The 18,624-nt window shown below is 35.6% G+C and overlaps 1 protein-coding gene and 1 non-coding gene across 3 annotated transcripts in view; one reads left to right on the top strand and one right to left on the bottom strand.

Annotated features, from left to right (window-relative positions):
* Window positions 1-18,624, top strand: part of PRDM5 (PR/SET domain 5) — a 225,412-nt gene that overhangs the window by 116,075 nt on the left and 90,713 nt on the right. For both annotated transcript variants that reach the window (XM_030926048.1, XM_030926058.1), the window contains exons 8-9: window positions 4,087-4,171; window positions 5,402-5,559. In XM_030926048.1, the coding sequence (XP_030781908.1) occupies window positions 4,087-4,171; window positions 5,402-5,559 (243 nt within the window). The remainder of the gene's footprint in view (window positions 1-4,086; window positions 4,172-5,401; window positions 5,560-18,624) is intronic.
* Window positions 456-560, bottom strand: LOC115895982. Its single transcript, XR_004056023.1, has one exon. It is a non-coding gene; the product is annotated as a U6 spliceosomal RNA (small nuclear RNA).

Genomic DNA, 18,624 nt, shown 5'->3' with positions numbered 1-18,624 from the left:
AGATGGTATTCGTGAAAATAAAATTTTACTTTTGTTATGGTTTGTAAAATGAATTTTTATCTCTGTTTATATATAGATGTATTACAAAGTAATTTGACAGGACTTAAAATTTATATGATTTTTAATCCAGTAGCTCCAACCATGTGCTGTGGATTTAACTTATAACATGTGAGGTAGCTAAATTATTGTGTTGGTATGTCTAAGGTTGTATCTTGTATGTTTAGTGATTTTGATCCTTAAGGAGAAATAATAGGACAAGCACCAGAGCAGGAATCAGGGTAGTGGGTTTCTTTTACTGTTACCAACCTTCCATGTAACATTAGGCCTTTCTTCTCCCATTTGTAAAACGGGACACTGAATTGATCAGTATTCTCTTGTTTGTTTGTTCTCTATGTACCATGAAACTACATTTCTTTGGTTTTCAGTTTTCAAGTGGCAGTCTTATTAGGTTGTTTAGAGATATGGAATGCTTTATGAATTTGTGTGTCCTCCTTGTGCAGAGGCCATGCTAATCTTCTTTGTTACATTCCAATTTCAATGCTGCTAAAATGGGCACTGAGACTGCTTTTAAAAGAAGTTTTGCACAGAATGCCAGTCCAGAGGACCCTTTTATAGGTCTTTTTTCCTCCTTCCCCATCACCCTTATGGCTTCTGAAGCAGAACCCTTATGGCTGAAGCAGTTCATCTTTTGAAGAGACAAAACAATTAAGTCTGCTGGTATAGATATCTTCTAAGCATCCTCTTTTATAATTCTATGATTTATTTTTTCTGAGCCATTTAAATCTTAGAGGTTGAAATTTAAGCTATTTTACCAAATAGAGCAATGGTTCCCAACCTTCTTGGTACTAGGGACCACTTTCCTGGAAGACAAGTTTTCCAAGGACCAGGGGGTGGGGAGAGGTGGTTTTAGGATGATTCAAGCACATTACATTTATTGTGTACTTTATTTCTATTATTATTACATTATAATGTTTAATGAAATAATTATACAACTCAGCATAATATAGAATCAGTGAGAGCCCTGAGCCTGTTCTCTTGTAACTAGATGGTCTGGGGGTGATGGGAGATGGTGACAGATCATCAGGCATCAGAAACGCCTATGTGATGGTAATGGAATACAGAAACTAGAACTCATGCCTCCTGAGTGGTCTTTGCAGAATGTTAATAATTTGCTAGCTCAGTGCAGCCCTTCCTCCATTTCAGCCATAGTCCTTCACTATTCAGCCTTTCCGAATCCATAGGCAACTTTTATTGACTCCAGTTGCAACTTTTCTTATAGTTGAGAGTGTCTAATGTCTCATAGAGTTTGGTCGCAGTATTTCACCTTGCCAGTAGATGATGCTTTATGACAATGCTAAATTATACTATGGTCTATTATCTTAAATTACTATATATTATCTCATATAATGATAAGGTATATTATGATTCTTCTTGAAAATAATTTTGGAATTCAAATTTTAAAATATTACCCTCCAAATTGGTACACTGTAAATTTTATAAAATCTCATAAAAATATACTTTATTTAGCATCTGGCATAATTAAATAGTATTACTTGTCATTTTCACTTTAAATATGATCTTTTTATTAAGCATTTTAAGGAATTTTGAAAATAACTTTGGCTTGAATTTTTCACTGTAAATGAGATAGTCAATGCAAAAATGCTTTAATGTATAGTAGATGTTCCCTTTATAATTTTGGGAATATCAGTTCAATTCAACCTTGAAAAATGTTTCATGTTGAAGCCATGAGAATTAAGAAGTGAACAATATTTCACTTAAAAATGAAACAAATGAACAGTGTTTCATTTAACAATTTCCATTTTATATATGGATGAATAATTTTTATAATTTTATATATCAATAGAAATTTAACATTAAAAATGAAAACAAAACTTTTCGTTTATATATAACTCAGAAGGTATGACATCTCTTTAGCGTATCTTGTTTGTCATTATAAAATTATATATTATATATTACAGAAACAGAGTTTAAGAATATAAATCTGCTTTTACTGTCTTTAAATAAACATTATAAATCATATCATTGGTCCTCAAACATAGGTGTTTAACTGAAGCCACTGTGAAAGTCTTTGACGATAGAAGATGCTGCCTTTAACATGCCTCAGGCTGGAAATTTTTCTTGTGTGCTGTGGGGCACTAGCATTGCAAACGCTTGTGCAGGCAGTCATACAGATCCCACGTGCTTTCTAAAGGAACTCTTTGGATTCCAGATATCCCCTCATAGATGCCATTGCATCTAAGTAGGAGAGATAAGTCAGACTCTTGTGGAATGGCATATTTTGGCTTCTGCCTTGTTTCTCTACTTTTTCCCTGCTTTACATAACTGAATTTAATGACTCACCAAGAGTCAGACCTGACAGAAGCAGAGGCCGGTTGGCAGCCTTCGACCTGCCACGTGCTTGGGCATTGAATTAAGCCGTGGGCTGCAGGCCTGGGATCTGTCAGCCTTGCCCCAGCATCTGTTTCCCTGCCTTGAGGCCTTCTATGGCCATTTAGATCAAGAGAACCATTTATCAGGGGCCAGCTGAGTCCTCCACTCATTACTCATGTGCTGTACCAGTTCAGGGACTTTTGCCTAGATCTTTCACTCTGCACTGTTGTTCCTAGTTATTCTGCAGGGATACTGTCTTGGCTTCTTGCACAAGGGCCTTTACTTCTCTGGGGTTTAGTATTGTGAGCTGGACCTTTAATGAGGTTCAAACAAAAACATGACTTCACCACAACCATTTCTGAGTGTTCAACAACATAGTGTGATGCTGCTGTTCACTGGGATGATCAACATTTCTAATCTGATATGATATGTAATATATTTCTTTTAGAATTGAATACATTGTTTCTGAAAAACTAGACTTCTACTTTTCATACCACCTATCCAGTTTCTCTGTGTTAGTGTCTGGGAGGGAAATAGCTAATTTAATATTCAATTTTAATATATTAGCCAATCGTTTACAAAAGTTGTATCCCCCCTTATTGTGGTTTTAAAATATATTTTATTCTGTATATTTAAGTTACACAACATAATGTCATGAGATACATATATAGTTAAAATGATTATTTTAGTGAAATAAATTAATGCATGCATTATCTCACATAGTTACCCATTTTACCTCCTGTGGCAAGAGCAACTATAATCTACTCACTTAGCAAAAATCCAGAATATAATACGCTATTATCAATTGTAACATTAGATCTTTAGAGTTATTCATCCTGCATGTCTGCTACTTTGGATCCTTTGACTAGATTTCCTCATTTTAAAAACTGTGGTCCTCCTATCATGTGAGACTTTTTTTTTTGAGACAGAGTCTCACTCTGTCACTCACGCTGAAATGCAATAGTATGAACACAGCTCACTGAAGTCTGAACTTCCCAGGTTCAAACAATCATCCTGCTTCAGCCTCCTGTGTAGCTGGGACCACAGACATATGCCACCACACCTGGCTATTTTTAAAATTTTTTTTTGTAGGGACGAGGTCTCACTTTGTTGTCCAGGCTGGTCTCGAACTCCTGGGCTCAAGCAATCCTCTTGCCTTGGCCTTCCAAAGTGCTGTGATTACAAATGTGAGCCACTGCATCTGGCTCATGTGAAACTTTTTTTGTGTACTAAATGCTTTTCAGAATCCTGTATCTTCTGATCTTTTACTGTAATTAATGTTGCGCTCTGTACTATGTACATTTAAGTTTAAAATATTGTTGGCTACTGTAAAGGGAATATTATTAACTGCATGCTACATATTTCCAAGTCTAAATTTGTGCATCACAGAAGAGTTATTATATATTAGGTATAATTCTTTTACAGAGTATAAATTTAATATGTACCAAATAGGACAGCTGTATTACACTTTTAAGGACTATGAATATTATGTCTCAAATGATATTTTTTATTAGCTAACTTATGTCCATTGCATTTTTAGTGTATATAGGTTAGTGTGAACTAATTAGGGCTGGACTATAATATATAGTTTGGGTATTGCAGTAGCAGCTGTTCACATTTTACACTTTTGCTTGAGAGCTGTGTAATTTACTAGGCTTTGACAGTTGACTTAACTGTCTATTTAACCTTTTGCAGATTCATGAGATATTTGATTGTCAAGAATGTATGAAGAAATTTATTTCAGCTAATCAGCTAAAACGTCATATGATCACCCACTCAGGTAAACTATATACTTTTTTTGTTTATAGTGATATCATTACAAAAGAATTACATTGTCACTTTTATAAGCTATAAGAGTGGTAATCAGGGGCCTTAGCTATAAATTCGACTTTGGACATTTGCTAGTCATGTGATTCTGAACGGGTTACTTAATACTCTAGACCTCAGTTTATTTACAGAGCAAAGGTGCTTAGAGTAGATGATATTGAAGATCTTCAGAATCACCATGTAATTTGTCACTTAGTCCTCCTTGAGCCTCAGCTTCTTTATTCTTCGTTTGTGAAATGGGATACTGATGCCTACCTTTCATAGTAGCTGTGAAGATTAAATGAGATCATTTAGGTACTGTGCTAGCATAGTGTCTTACATTTAGTAGATATTCAAAAATTTTAATTCTTGTATTTCTAGATACTTTTACATTCTAGCTAATTACTGATAAATGTTCGAAGAAATCTATAAATACATTTTGAGTATGTAAGTTTTTAAAGCGGTAGTTTCATTTAAGCAAGTCTTAGGAATAGGTCTGTTTTACTAATGCAAATTTAAAAATTCAGCTCCGAAAATAATTTTTACTTTGTGGAGTCTCTGGCGTTTAAGATATCTATAATTTGAGGCGATTGAAGTCAGAATGTTTTTGAATATGCACATTGTTGATACATATGAATATTTTAGTAAATTAAAATCGGATCAAAACCTATTATCTTTTAGGTATGCTTTACTTGATTCATATTGTATATTTTTTATTTAGGTGTCAATGTTATATGGATATTGCATAAATATGAATTTTACATACCAATCTAAATGTCTGGTTCCTGCTGAGCATTGGAACCTCTGCCTCCATGAGGCCTCTGTGGCCCCAGGGGGAGGCAGCTCTGTTCTTTACCTACATCCCTGTCAGGTCACTTTCTGCATTCGGGGCCCTGACCCTGATTTAAACTCTCACATATCAGCGTGGTTTTCATCTGGAAATAGGATTCCTTCCTTGAATTTAAACCTTTTCTTTATATCTATGCTACTTTAAAAATTCAAAATACGTCTGTAAGAGAACAAGCTCATGTTTCATTTGGGAATAGACACATTTGTCTATTATGTGGATGGTAGATGTTTTTTAGTTGTTTGACCATGCTTTAGTTTACTTACCATGAGAAGTAATATAAGATAAGGGTGTTTTCTCTTTTATGCTTTACCTTTATATAGATATGAGATTGTCTCTACTCATTTTTTTTAATAGAAAAACGACCCTATAATTGCGAGATTTGTAATAAGTCTTTCAAGAGGCTTGATCAAGTGGGTGCTCACAAAGTAATACACAGTGAAGACAAACCTTACAAATGCAAACTTTGTGGAAAGGGATTTGCCCACAGAAATGTTTACAAGAATCATAAGAAGGTAAAAGCTTACTAATATTATTATTTTTATGAATTTGCTGATGTGATTTTTATCTTTTGGTGAAGCTTTTGTACATCTGGGGCCTACTGTATATAATGCAACAACTAGAGAAGATCACTCACCTGGGCCATAAACCCTCACAACCTCCTTTCTGTCTTTCATTCTCTTTTGAAACTGTCCTTATAAGCAGAGTGCCTAGTTTTTCTTAACAAAGCTATTAGATTAATTTTATGGGATTTACTAATTGCGAAGTCTTTATTCTCTTCCTTCTCTCCATAAACTTTGATGCTTTTTATTACATTAGCTTTTTGAAATTCCCTTCATCCTTGGGATCCTTGTATGCTCTGCTAGGTCTTCTGCCAATTTCTCTGAACATTTTTGACTTCCTTTCCCCTCAGGAGGTTATTCTGGATCCTTTGCCTGTGAACCTCTTCTGTGTTCTCTCTCCTTAAGAAATGTCAACTACATCCATGACTTCTGCTGTCAACACCATACTGATGAATTCCAAATGATTTATTTTCTTTAATCCCAAGTTTCAGACTCACATTTATAACTGGGCATCTTTTCGACATAATGAATTCAGCATGCCCCAGAATGGTTTTTTCATTCTCTTTGCCCGAGATAGCTTCTCTTTTGGAGTTTCCTCTTTCTCTTAATGACAGAAGCATGTCATTATCCTAGTCTCTTTATTCAGCATTGGTCCCTTTATAAAATTAGAAACCAAATGTAAAGACTGTACCCTATACATTATCTCATCACTTTCACAGTCATCCCTTCCTTTACCATTCCAACATCCTGATTATTTCTCCTCTGGATTCCTTTAATACTCATCTAATTAGGCTTATCACTTCCTGCTGCAATCCATCCTACAAGGCAGATCATCCCAAAGCGTCACTGTGGTGTATCACTCTCATACTCTAATATTAAAAGTAGATTGCCAGTGCCTACATATGTAATAGTATGTACACCTTCACCTGTCATTCAGAGTTCTCTACATCATGACCTCAGCCTACTTCTCCAGCTTTTTATCCTTTTATCTGCGTTAACCATGCCTAAAACAACTAAATATTTGCCTTCCTTCTGTGTGATCTCTCTACTTTTCACTTTCTCTTCAAGTTATTAATATAATGTCCTAGTTTCTTCTGTTGATTTTGGTTTGCATTTCTTATACTTTACCTTTGCTCAAGTTCTTGTTTCAGAATGTATCATGTAGATAATACATCATGCTTGAATTGAATTCGGGAAATTTGTCCAAAGATATTCAACATTTTAGAAATGCATGTAAAAACATTTTGTGATATACAAAATATTTGCTAATTGATTTTAGTTGATGTATTATAGCATACTGTTAAATAACATGTATATGATCTTTTAAAAATAATTTGTTCATATTTTTCAGTTATTATGCTCCACGGGGATTATAATTATTATAATATTTATGGGATACTTCCGAAGACTTCATTTTACCTCTTTTGAAATCATTTAAAAATTATGACAACAATTTCAACTTTAGTCCAAAAAGAGAAAGAAAACGGCAGATTTACCAAAGAATAAACTGTTGATTATAGTGTCTTAAATCATCTCTGCCTAATTTCTTCCTTACCGTCTTTATGTTTACCTCAAGCATTGTACATTTGGGGCAGGACTGTGTTCATTACTGCTGCTTTGGAATTATATGACTGTAAAAAATTATCTGGCTAGTTCCTGTTTAGTCTCTGGAACCCTCTTACTCCTTTCTTTGATGAAACTGATCTATCCACATTTATGAGTTTTTCACAGTTTGGCTCATGTTATATGCCATATGGGAATTTGGCACAGGATCTTTGCACCATCTCTCATACTTTAAGCCATAAATCATGTAAAAGTAATAATGATGTCTTGGGAAGCATAGAAACAATGATGCCTATAATTTCCAAACTGGAAAGCACATTCAATCCTTCTGCACTAGACAAATGTATTTCTTACTGTGTTATGATCCTAGCGTATATTTGGCATTGTTACATGAAAATACCTGAAATATTCTCCAAGAATCATGTAAAAACAGAAGATCAACCTTTTCTTCCATCATAATCATTAACGGCTAGTTGGGAAACATAAAAGTAAGGATATGCCACAGAAATCAGAAAAAAACCTTAAGAGTCAGTGTGATCTTTATCTTTTAGTATGCTCAAGGGTTATTACTTTAAATTAATTAATTATTCTTTTCTTTTTTCAGTATATTATATATATTTTATTATACTTATTTGAGTTATTTTGGGTTGGTTCTTTTTTAACATTCAGACTTGCTTGAAAAATGGAATATTATTTTTCATTGTGATGATAATAGCATATAGATAAATTTTATTTATTTTTATTCTTTGAAATAGAGTCTCACTCTGTCACTCAGGCTGGAGTGCGGTGGCACAGTCTTGGCTCACTGCAATCTCTGCCTCCCAGGTTCAAGTGATTCTTCTGTCTCAGCCTGCCAAGTAGCTGAGGCTACAGGTATGTGCCACCATGCCTGGCTAATTTTTATATTTTCAATAGAGACAGGGTTTCACCATATTGGCAAGGCTGGTCCAGAACTCCTGCCCTCAAGCAGTCTGCCTGCCTCGGCCTCCCAAAATGCTGGGATTATAGGCGAGAGCCACAGCGCCTGGCCAGCATATAGAAAAATTTTAAAGGGGTGGTTTTTATTTTGAAAATTTAGTTACTCATTTATTTCATCATCTTGCCAGTTATGTGGGTTCAATGGGTTACTTTTTCTTCTTCATTTTTTTCTGACAATCATTTGATCTGAATTACAGTTGTATTTTAGGATCTGGCTAAAAAGTCTCGTTGATCTCGATTCAAATATACTTTGATTCTTTAAATCACAATGGAACCAGCGTTTCAGAGCCAGAGGAGACAGAAACTGTTCAATTAGTCTTCGCTCTCCATTGTGTTCCCTGTCAAATATAATGTAAAGCAAAATGTGGATAAGTTGTACAGTGCTTCCCGCCTCCTGCTGTAGGATACATGTTTAGATGTACTGAACCATCTTGGATCCTAGAGCTGGCACTACTTGCTTGATGACAGAAGTGAGTATAGAGGGGTTTTGCCCTGATGAAGTCACAAATAAGCTCCTAGGGGACAGGTGTGTGTCTATTCAAATAAATGATCTTTTTTCCTGACCGTTTACATAGCCTTCCAGGGATGAAACTTTAGAGGCTTATGAGGAAATCTAGTCACAACTTCTCCTGGAATAATTCCATTGGGCCTTAATGTCTCATCAAGTCTTTTTCAAATTCTGGGCCATGACTGCTCTGTAGGTCTTGAAATCGATTTACTGAGTGATAACTGGCCAGTAAAAAATAGAATAGAAGGCTGGGTGTAGTGGCTTATGCCTGTAATCCCAGCACTTTGGGAGGACGAGGTGGGCAGATCCCCTGAGGTCAGGAGTTCTAGATCAGCCTGGCCAACATGGCGAAATGCCATCTCTACTAAAAATACAAAAAAATTAGTCGGGTATGGTCGTGCACGCCTGTAGTCCCAGCTACTTACTTAGGAGGCTGAGGCAGGAGAATCACTTGAAACCGGGAGGTGGAGGTTGCAGTGAGCCAAGATTGTGCTACTCCAGCCAGGAGACAGAGCGAAACTCCATCTTAAAAAAACAACAACAAAAAAATAGAATAGAAAATATAGAGTAATACATGTGTTTGTGTGTTTATGTGTGTATGTGTGTTAGATTTTGGAGTCAGAATTATTTATTTGGTCATAGTCAAACTATTTAAAAGGCAATACAGTTCACTCTTTGCCTGGTATAAATTTTATTAGACCTTAAAGAAAGTAACAAGTTTCTCCCTAAAAATATCATGGATTAGAATCTAAAACCAAAACATATGGTGTAAGTTTAACATAGTAAAAAAGAAAGTTCTTGAAAATTTCCTGGAAAGATACCATCTTGGAGACTGAGTGATGTTCACTCAACAGTTAGGAGCCCAGCCACTCTTTCCTTTAGCTTTTGCATCAGGTTACTCTTCAGTGATGCTGCCAAAAAGGTAGTACCCATTCATTTAAGGTGTTGCTATATCGTACAAAATCACCTGTCTTTGTATGCTAGAAGCACATTCACAATGAGCTGCGCACGTTATGAGGGACATGCAGGATTTGAGTCTGACAGAAGAAACCACAGATATAGATCATTATCCAAAGTTTATTTAGCTAATGGCAAATTGCTTGCCCTATTTTAATTGTTCTTTTTCTTAAGTGGATGATGAGATAGCAATGTACAATTTAAAACAATATTTTTTACTTATATTTTTTCTTTATTGAAGCATAATGATGAGTGAAATTTGTATATGTTTATGGTATACAATGTAATGTTTATATATATACACATACACCATTGTGAAATGATTACCACCCAATTAATATATTCATTAGTCACACATGTTATCTTTTTTGTAGTGAAAATATCCAAAATCTACTCTGTTAATTTTAAGTGTTCTCACTACAAAAAAAGGATAAGCGTGTGAAATAATGGATGTGTTAATTAGCTTGATTTAGCCATTTCACTAAACATCATGTCATACACCATATAGATACAATTTTTATGTGTCAATTAAAATAAATAAATAAAATGAAGATCTACTTTCTTAGCAATCTTCAAGTATACAATGCATTATTACTAAATGTAGCCACAATGCTATACTACAGCGGTCCCCAACTTTCTTGATGCCAGGGACCAGTTTCATGGAAAACAGTTTTTCCATGGACCAGTGTTGGGCAGGGGAATGGTTTCGGGATGATTCAAGTGCATTACATTTATTATGCACTTTATTTCTATTATTATTACATTGTAAAATGTAATGAAATAATTATACAACTCACCATAATGTAGAATCAGTGGGATCCTTCAGCTTGTTTTCCTGCAACTAGATGGTCCCATCTAGGGGTGATGAGAGACAGTGACAGATCATCAGGCATGAGATTCTCATAAGGAGCATGCAACCTAGATCCCTTGTGTGCGCAGTTCACAATAGGATTCGCGCTCCTGTGAGAATCTAATGCCGCCACTGATCTGACAGGAGGTGGAGCTCAGGTGATAATGTGAGTGATGAGGAGTGGCTGTAAATACAGAAGAAGCTTCACTTACTTGCCCGCCACTCACCTCCTGCTGTGTGGCCTGGTTCCTAACAGACTATGGGCTGCTATTGTGGTGTTGGGTAACCCTGCTGTAGCAGGGTTGGGGACCCCCTGCTGTAGTATACATCTCTAGAACTTACTTATCCTGTGTAACTGAAACTTTGTATCCCTTGACCAACATCCTCCCATTCCTCCCGTCCCCTGCCCCTTTACCTCTACCCCTAGTTCCTGGCATCCACCGTTCTACTCTCTGCTTCTGTGTGTTCAGCCTTTTTAGATTCTACATGTAAGTGAGACCATGCAGTATTTGTCTTTCTGTGTCTGGCTTCTTTCAGTTATCATAGTGTCCTCTATGTTCATTAATGTTGCCAAAAATGACAGGATTTCTTTCTTTTTTAAGGCTGAATAATATTCCATTGTGTCTATATACCACATTTTCTGTATCCATTCATCTGTCAATGGACTCTTAGGTTGTTTTTATATCCTGGCTGTTACGCTATGAACATGAAAGTGTAGGCGTCTCTTTGACAAACTGTTTTCACTTTCTTTGAAGATGTACCCAGAAGTGGGACTGCTATGGTAGTCCTATTTTTAACTTTTTCAGAAACTTCCATACTGTTTTCTATAATGGATATGCTAATTTACATTTCAATCACAGTATACATGGGTTCCAATATTTCTTGGTTTTATAGTAGATATCTTATGAAAATAACTTTAAAATCATACATGCATGTCTGGTAATCAGTTTTGGAACTCATGTTCCAAACCTTCCCAACAGCTACCTTCTCCTGCCTGCCATGGTTTCAGTGCCCACACCAGTGGAGTGACTTTCCTCAATATAATAAAAACTGTACACATTATTTGTACAAAGTATTTGTTAATTATTACTACATGTACCAATATATATGAAGGCCAATGATCCTAACTGGAGGATATTTTGTAGACTGAGGAAAACACAATTTTTCTCTTTATTACAGTGCTTTTGACATACTTTAGGTCACAGTTTGTAATGGGTTTGCACATAGAAGATTAGAGATGAGATGGTGAGTGTCTTCAGTTTAAGCTGCTATAACAAAATACCTTGGGCTGGGTGGTTTAAACAACAAACCTTTATTTCTCACAGTTCTGGAGGCTGGATAATGTAAGATCGAGGTGCTGGCAAATCTAGTATCTAGTGAGGGCCCACTTCCTGGTTTGCAGATGACTATCTTCTTGCATCCTCACATGAGGGAGAAAGATGGAATGCAAGCTCTCCTATCTCTTCTAAGGGCACTAATCCAGTTCACAAAGGGTCTACCCTTAGAGCTTAATTACTTCCTAGAGGTCCTACCTCCTAATACCATCACATTGAGGGTTAAGATGCAACATATGAATTTTGGTGGGATACAAACATTGAGTCCATAGCAGTGAGAGTTGGTGGTGGTTGGGTGGCAGAGCCAGAGGGTGAGGGTCAGAATTGGAAAAGGTGGGCATTAGAATGGAAAAGAGAGAATGAGATGTCACTCAATGTTCTGAGACTGAGAAGAGATTTCAAAGTATTAGATGAGACAGGAAGTTTTCAAGCGAAGTATTCTACCGTAGAAGGCACCTCCTTCATATCTCTTGTAAAATCTTTAATAACGTTTACATTTCGCACTAATGTTTTTGTGTAAGAGGAAGCTCTTTTAGGTGAGTTTGGAGAAGAACAGAGTTCCAGCTGCCCATCTGGGAGATAAGTATATTTAAAAGTAATTGGTACTATGACACATATGTATCATTCAGGAACCTACTTATTTGCCTTAACGCATGATTTGGAGGGATGTTTATATTGGTTCATACAAATCTACTCATTTTTTTTTGTAACCACTGCTATTTTGAACAATAGTGCAGTGAACATCCTCTTACATAAAACTTTTTAACTATGCTGAGAGTATTTCTGTGCATAGATCTCATGTGGAATTTCTGGGTCAAATAGGAAGTCTACTTTATGTTTAGATGTTCCTACCCACTGCCTTCTGAAAAGCTCTACTTTCTCTTAACAGCATATAAAAGTGCCCCTTTACTCTTCACCAACATTTAATTTTGTTAGTCTTTTATTTTCAGTCTGAGAATTAAAAAGTGATTCTCATTACATTTTATCAGTGATGAGTAAAATTGTATGTGTGTGTTTTTCTGTTTTTTTTTTTTTTTTTTTTTTTTTTGGTGGGGTCTTGCCCTATCACCCAGACTGGAGTGCAATGGCATGATCTCGACTCACTGCAGCCTCTGCCTCCCAGGCTTAAGCAGTCTTCCACCTCAGCCTCCCAAGTAGTGCACACCACCACGCTTGGCTAAGTCTATCTATCCATCCATTTTATTTATCTTGCCTGACCCAATATTCACCAAATATTTGGAATCCTATTACCATTTTAGTATCTGTAAAAATTCTACAGATTTATGTTATATAGAGAACTATTTCCTATTCAGGAACTGACTTTAATATTTATAGAACATGATATTTTTTCATAGGACTAAAATTGCTCCCTTGTTTGTATCTTTGAACTTTAGGAATCTTTATGTATTTCTTAATGGATGGTACATAAATCTCAGTAAAAAAATTACCAATTTCTTTAGCCATCCTGCCTAGAAAACAAGTTATCTACTAGAGGAGCTAGTATAGTTGCTATGAGTTGTTACACATGAGTTGTTAATATTAGGCTGCCTATTTTTATGCAGAAAATTCTCCTGTACAATAACTGTGATGAGTGTGAAAACTATATCTTCATGAGTGAAGCTACAGGTGTATGTTATCTGGATAGTTCTGTGACGCCACATGTTTGTTATTTCCATCTGTTTGAGGAGCTACCTTGTAGAAGAGAATACACCTGTTCTGCATGCTGTACGTTAGCTGTAATAAGTGGTAGCTGTTGTAAAAAGGCTTAACTTGTAAAAAGGCTTAACTTTTCAATTAATGGTCAAGTCAGTCAGCCTGGGAGGTCATGTGTTTGTTCAAAGTAGTGTTTGTGAGAAGCATCCTTAATTAGAGACATAAGATATGGTTCTTACCAGTGTTGTCGAGGGTAAAGTTTCCTGACTTGGAATCTGTGTCGCTACCTTCTATAGCTTCATCTGAAAGTCTGTGGTTATTAGCAACTTCCCTTTGCCCTAATCAGGGTTGTGGGGACTCAGTAGTTGATTCCCTGGCATTGTGGCTTTATACTGATGGAATTGTCTCTTTGAAGCAGTGAGAAGGCTGGACTTGGCTCTGCAAGGCTATGGTTATGTAGGAACATCACCTAATTTTCATGACCTTAACTTCTCTATGTGGTGTGAGCTCCCCATTTCTGTAGTGAGCTTAAAGACACTGACTTCTTCAATATCTCTCCAGTTTCAATTTATTTTTGTGAGGAGGAGTACTTTTCAAGAAGCCAGTTATAAATTTGACAGTAAAAATTTAATCCACAGACCTTGTAAACATCCAGATGACATACATTTTATGTAGCTTTAGCATTATTGTGTGGCCCACTGGGATGGTAATATACTATGACATGAAGCCTGAGTCTTCAATAATAAAACTCTTTAAAAGTAATCATTCTAGCAAACATACCTCTAGAATATTTTCTCCAAATTTATTTGATCTTTAGTTGTTTCTTCTAATTTTAAGGTAGTTTTATTGGTTTGCACATACCCAAAAGAAGAAATACCATTACCAAGAAATACTTTTACCATGGAGTAAGATATATTGTTGATAGTCAGTAGTATAGTTTTTAATTGTAAATGGTCCTTAATTTCATTTTATTCTCATGGAATTAATATTTGATGTGTGTGGCTAGAAATGTATTAATTTGGTAATTAATATACATTATGCCAGAAACCTTCTGAAACATTCTGAGACATTCTAGTAGGTGTTGTAAATAGTGCAACAGATTTTATGTATTTTTTATATCTGCAAAAGAGTTGGTATATAAAAAGATATATTTCATAGTACTCATTCATTAAGGATCATTTGATCAATAAATCAGTGAAAAGTTTGGCATTCTTTAGAGGTGGAAAATTGAAGGATAAGACACCTTTAAAAAAGCTTAATTTCATCTGATACTTGTGAAATATATCTTGGAGACAGAAGCTCTCTATCTGCAACATTTGAGCATCTTACTATGCCTTACTTAAATGAGGTGGCTTCTCAGTGTCTTCCAGGTGATTGAATACATGGGTTCTCTGCCATCCCAACTCAGATGGTGGCATTGGCATCCTTTTTGTCAAAAGTATTTATTTACCTGGCTATGCACAGACATCTTACTACTTAAAATATGTCATTGACTTTAGGCCAATATCTAGATGTTGTGGCTTTGGTTGAACATAGTTAAAAGGCATTATGCTGTCCCAAGTTCTTTCATAATCAAGCAACTAAGTCGGGTTCACAAGCTGTTATATCCTAGATTTGGAAATAGAAAAAATGAATTAAGGAGGAATATAGTATTTTTAGAAGATGGGAGCAATCCTGTATTCCAGCCTGGATGCTCTAAAAACAAAATAGTTTCTACCTTCTTTTTTTTTTTTTTTTTTTTTTGAGACGGAGTCTGGCTCTGTCGCCCAGGCTGGAGTGCAGTGGCCGGATCTCAGCTCACTGCAAGCTCCGCCTCCTGGGTTTACGCCATTCTCCTGCCTCAGCCTCTCGAGTAGCTGGGACTACAGGCGCCCGCCACCATCTCGCCCGGCTAGTTTTTTTGTTTTGTTTTGTTTTTTAGTAGAGACGGGGTTTCACCGTGTTAGCCAGGATGGTCTCAATCTCCTGACCTTTTGATCCGCCCGTCTTGGCCTCCCAAAGTGCTGGGATTACAGGCTTGAGCCACCGCGCCCGGCCTCTACCTTCTTATGATAATGCTATCTACTTATTGTGGAAAATCCAAGCGTCAAAGAAAGGTATAAAGAAGCAAGCAAACATTCTGTCAAGTATCACTCTCTTTCCTATAAAAAACCCTCCTTAATGTTTTGTAGAATGTCTTCCTAGACTCCATTCTATGTGTGTATATGTAAGCGGCTTAAATGGTATTCTATATATTATGTTTTGCATTCTGCTTTTGACACCTAAAGTATGATATGCATGACTTTTCATATCTAAGAAAATAAATATATAATTATAATATCTACTACAATCTAGTTAACCAAGTTTATATCTTTTTATGGGCATTTAGGAATTTTCCTTTTATTTAAAAACAAGTAGTTTGTGCAATAATTTGTCAGATACAGTTCTATAAAGGGAATTGGTTAGTCAAGGAATGTGCACATTTGTCATTTTGGTACATAGAACCACATTGTTACCCAGAAAATTTTTATTCCCAATTACAGTATGTGAGATTGACTGTTTTTACTCTTTAGTCAACACTGAATGATATCCATCATCTTCATCTTTGGCAGTCTGATTAATCACAGATAGTATCTTTATTTTTAATTTTTCATTCTTTTATCATATTCATGGCTTTAAATATTGATACCATATGTAATCTGACATCTCCATCTTGTACCTTATAATCCAGACTTGAAATATTCCAGTACCTGTAATGCTAGACGTCTCATAATATTTATTTGAACTTGTCCAAAATGGAACCCCTGATGTTTTACTCAAACTTGTTTCTTGCTGCTCTTCTGAATATCTGTTAATGGCTAATCCATCATTACATTGCCCAGATCACAAATCTTGGAGTCATGCTTGCCTCCTTCTTTTTGTGTCTCATGCTTCGTATCCAGGTACCTTCTCAAAACCTGTTCACTTTCAGAAGATATTTAGAACTCTACTACTTCTCTTCACATCTGTGGTTACCACCTTGGATAAGCTCTAATTATCTCCCTCCTGCTGCATTGCTGTTGCTTCTCTGCTTTCTGTTTTCCCCTACATTTTGTTGTCAACACAGCCATCACAGCATCCTGTTAAATGTCAGGTGAATTGTGTCCCTCATCTGCTCAAAATCCTGCAGAAAGTTACATCTCTCTCAGAATAAAAGACAAAATTCCTGCATGGGCCAGCCAGGCTGTACACAATTTGCTTCTCCTCCTCTACTTCTCCCATTCTTCTGACTGTATCTCCCCACTTCTCTGCCTCTTTCACATGGCTCCAACCATGCTGGCTTCCGTGATGTTTCCTGCCTAGGTCACTCAAATACCCACCCTTGCTCCCTCATATCCATCAGATCTTATCTCATAGGTCACTTCTCAGCTAGAATTTTCTTGACCACATATTTAAAATTGCTACCCCATTCTCTGAAACATTTGCTGTCTTCTTTCTTGCTTAATTTTTCTCCATCACATTTATCTCTTCCTAATATAGTACATACTTTTTCATTTGTTTATTGTCCTTCTCCTCTGCTAGTGTAAAAGCTTCATGATAGCAGGGATGTTGTCTTTTGGTTCGTGGCTATATGCTCAGCATCTAAAATAGGACTTGCTAGTAGAGGCATGAAATGCATAGCGTAGACCTGGCACAAAATAAAATGATGAATGAAATTTTAGGAGTGTTATTTGGAAGGGAGTCCTTTTGTCCATTTTCATCTTTTCTTATTAATATGCCATAACTTCTTATATTAGCAACATTACACTTTTGTTTTATGTTGCAGATATTTGTTTGGTCATCAGAGATTTTTGCTTTGCAACTTTAAGTTTATTTATTTCTGTCATTTCAATGTCTGGTTTTCTACCTTGCTTGGAAAGCCTTTCCAGACTCAAAAGTAATTTAAAAATTTACTCAGGTTTTCTTCTAGTACATTTAAAGTGTTATTCTTCATTTTAAGAAAAATACCTGAATTGATTTGCAATTTATCTTATTGTAAGAGATGAGTAGTAGATCCAACATTTCTTTTTCCTGAATATCTGGACATTTGCCTCAAAGCCATTTACTAAACTTTCTATTCTTTTCCCACCAATTTTAAATGCCATATTTTTCCTGCACTAAATGTTCATGTGTTTTATGTAATTTCAAGAAACCTACTTGTTTTTCTGTTTTGTTGATCTATGTATTTCCGTGTTGTCATTTTAATTTCTTTGGCTAAATAGCACATTGGGTTATCGTAATTTATCCTGACTAATCTTAAATATCTGTTCTTTCGTGCTTTCTCTATATCTTTCACAACTAAAACCAAACATGAAAATGTCTTTCTCACCAACATTATGCTAATAGGTTATCCTTGTATCTTTAACATTTTATCCACTAAACTAAGAAAATATATAAATTAATAGGCTGTGAATAAAGTGACTTTTCTTTAAATTACTTTTTTTGTTTTTATGTCACATGTATTATAAAAACCTGTCAGTTATATGATTTGTTTTATGTAATATGAGATAATAGTTTAATTTTTAATTTTTTTAGCGTTTATGAGACTTATTATCATGACATCTATAGTAGAATAAGATTTTATTTACTGATTTGTGCAAAATGGGTTTATACTGATGTGTAATGTAAAAAAGGTGGAGTGAGCAGTGTTTGCTGTTTTGTTTTGGTTTTGGTTTTGAATTTTAGATCTAGTTAGTGGCTTTTCATTGTTTCTTGTTTGTCAGTATATTTTTGTTTCTTATGTACCTGGGTGCTTAACATTGTTTGGGGAATCTACGCTGTTTGACCTTCACAAGTTACTGCAACTTTTTGAGCCTTAGTTTTATCACTTGTAAACTGAAATCAGTAATAGTGTTTTATTAATCCAGTTACTGTTGTAATTAAGTGAAATGATTTATGTAAAGTGTTTAGAATAGCATTTGACACAAATTAAATATTTAATGAATGATAATTAGGGTTAATTATAACGTAAGTGCTCTAGTGTAATTTAGGGAAAAGCAGCACCCAGGACTAAAATTATTTGAACTGATTCAGTGAAGCTGAGAGAAAAGGGTGAAAACAATTTTTCTTTTAATAATTTCCTTTATCTATATTGCAAATGTTGCACCAGCAGAGTAAAAGCCTGGCCAGTGATAGAGGAGGCTTAGTTCTCAGAGAAAGTACACACAGTTTCACTG

Source organism: Rhinopithecus roxellana, chromosome 2, assembly GCF_007565055.1.
Source record: "Rhinopithecus roxellana isolate Shanxi Qingling chromosome 2, ASM756505v1, whole genome shotgun sequence".
Taxonomy (NCBI): Eukaryota; Metazoa; Chordata; class Mammalia; order Primates; family Cercopithecidae; genus Rhinopithecus; species Rhinopithecus roxellana.
This window is presented reverse-complemented; position numbering and strand designations above follow the sequence as displayed.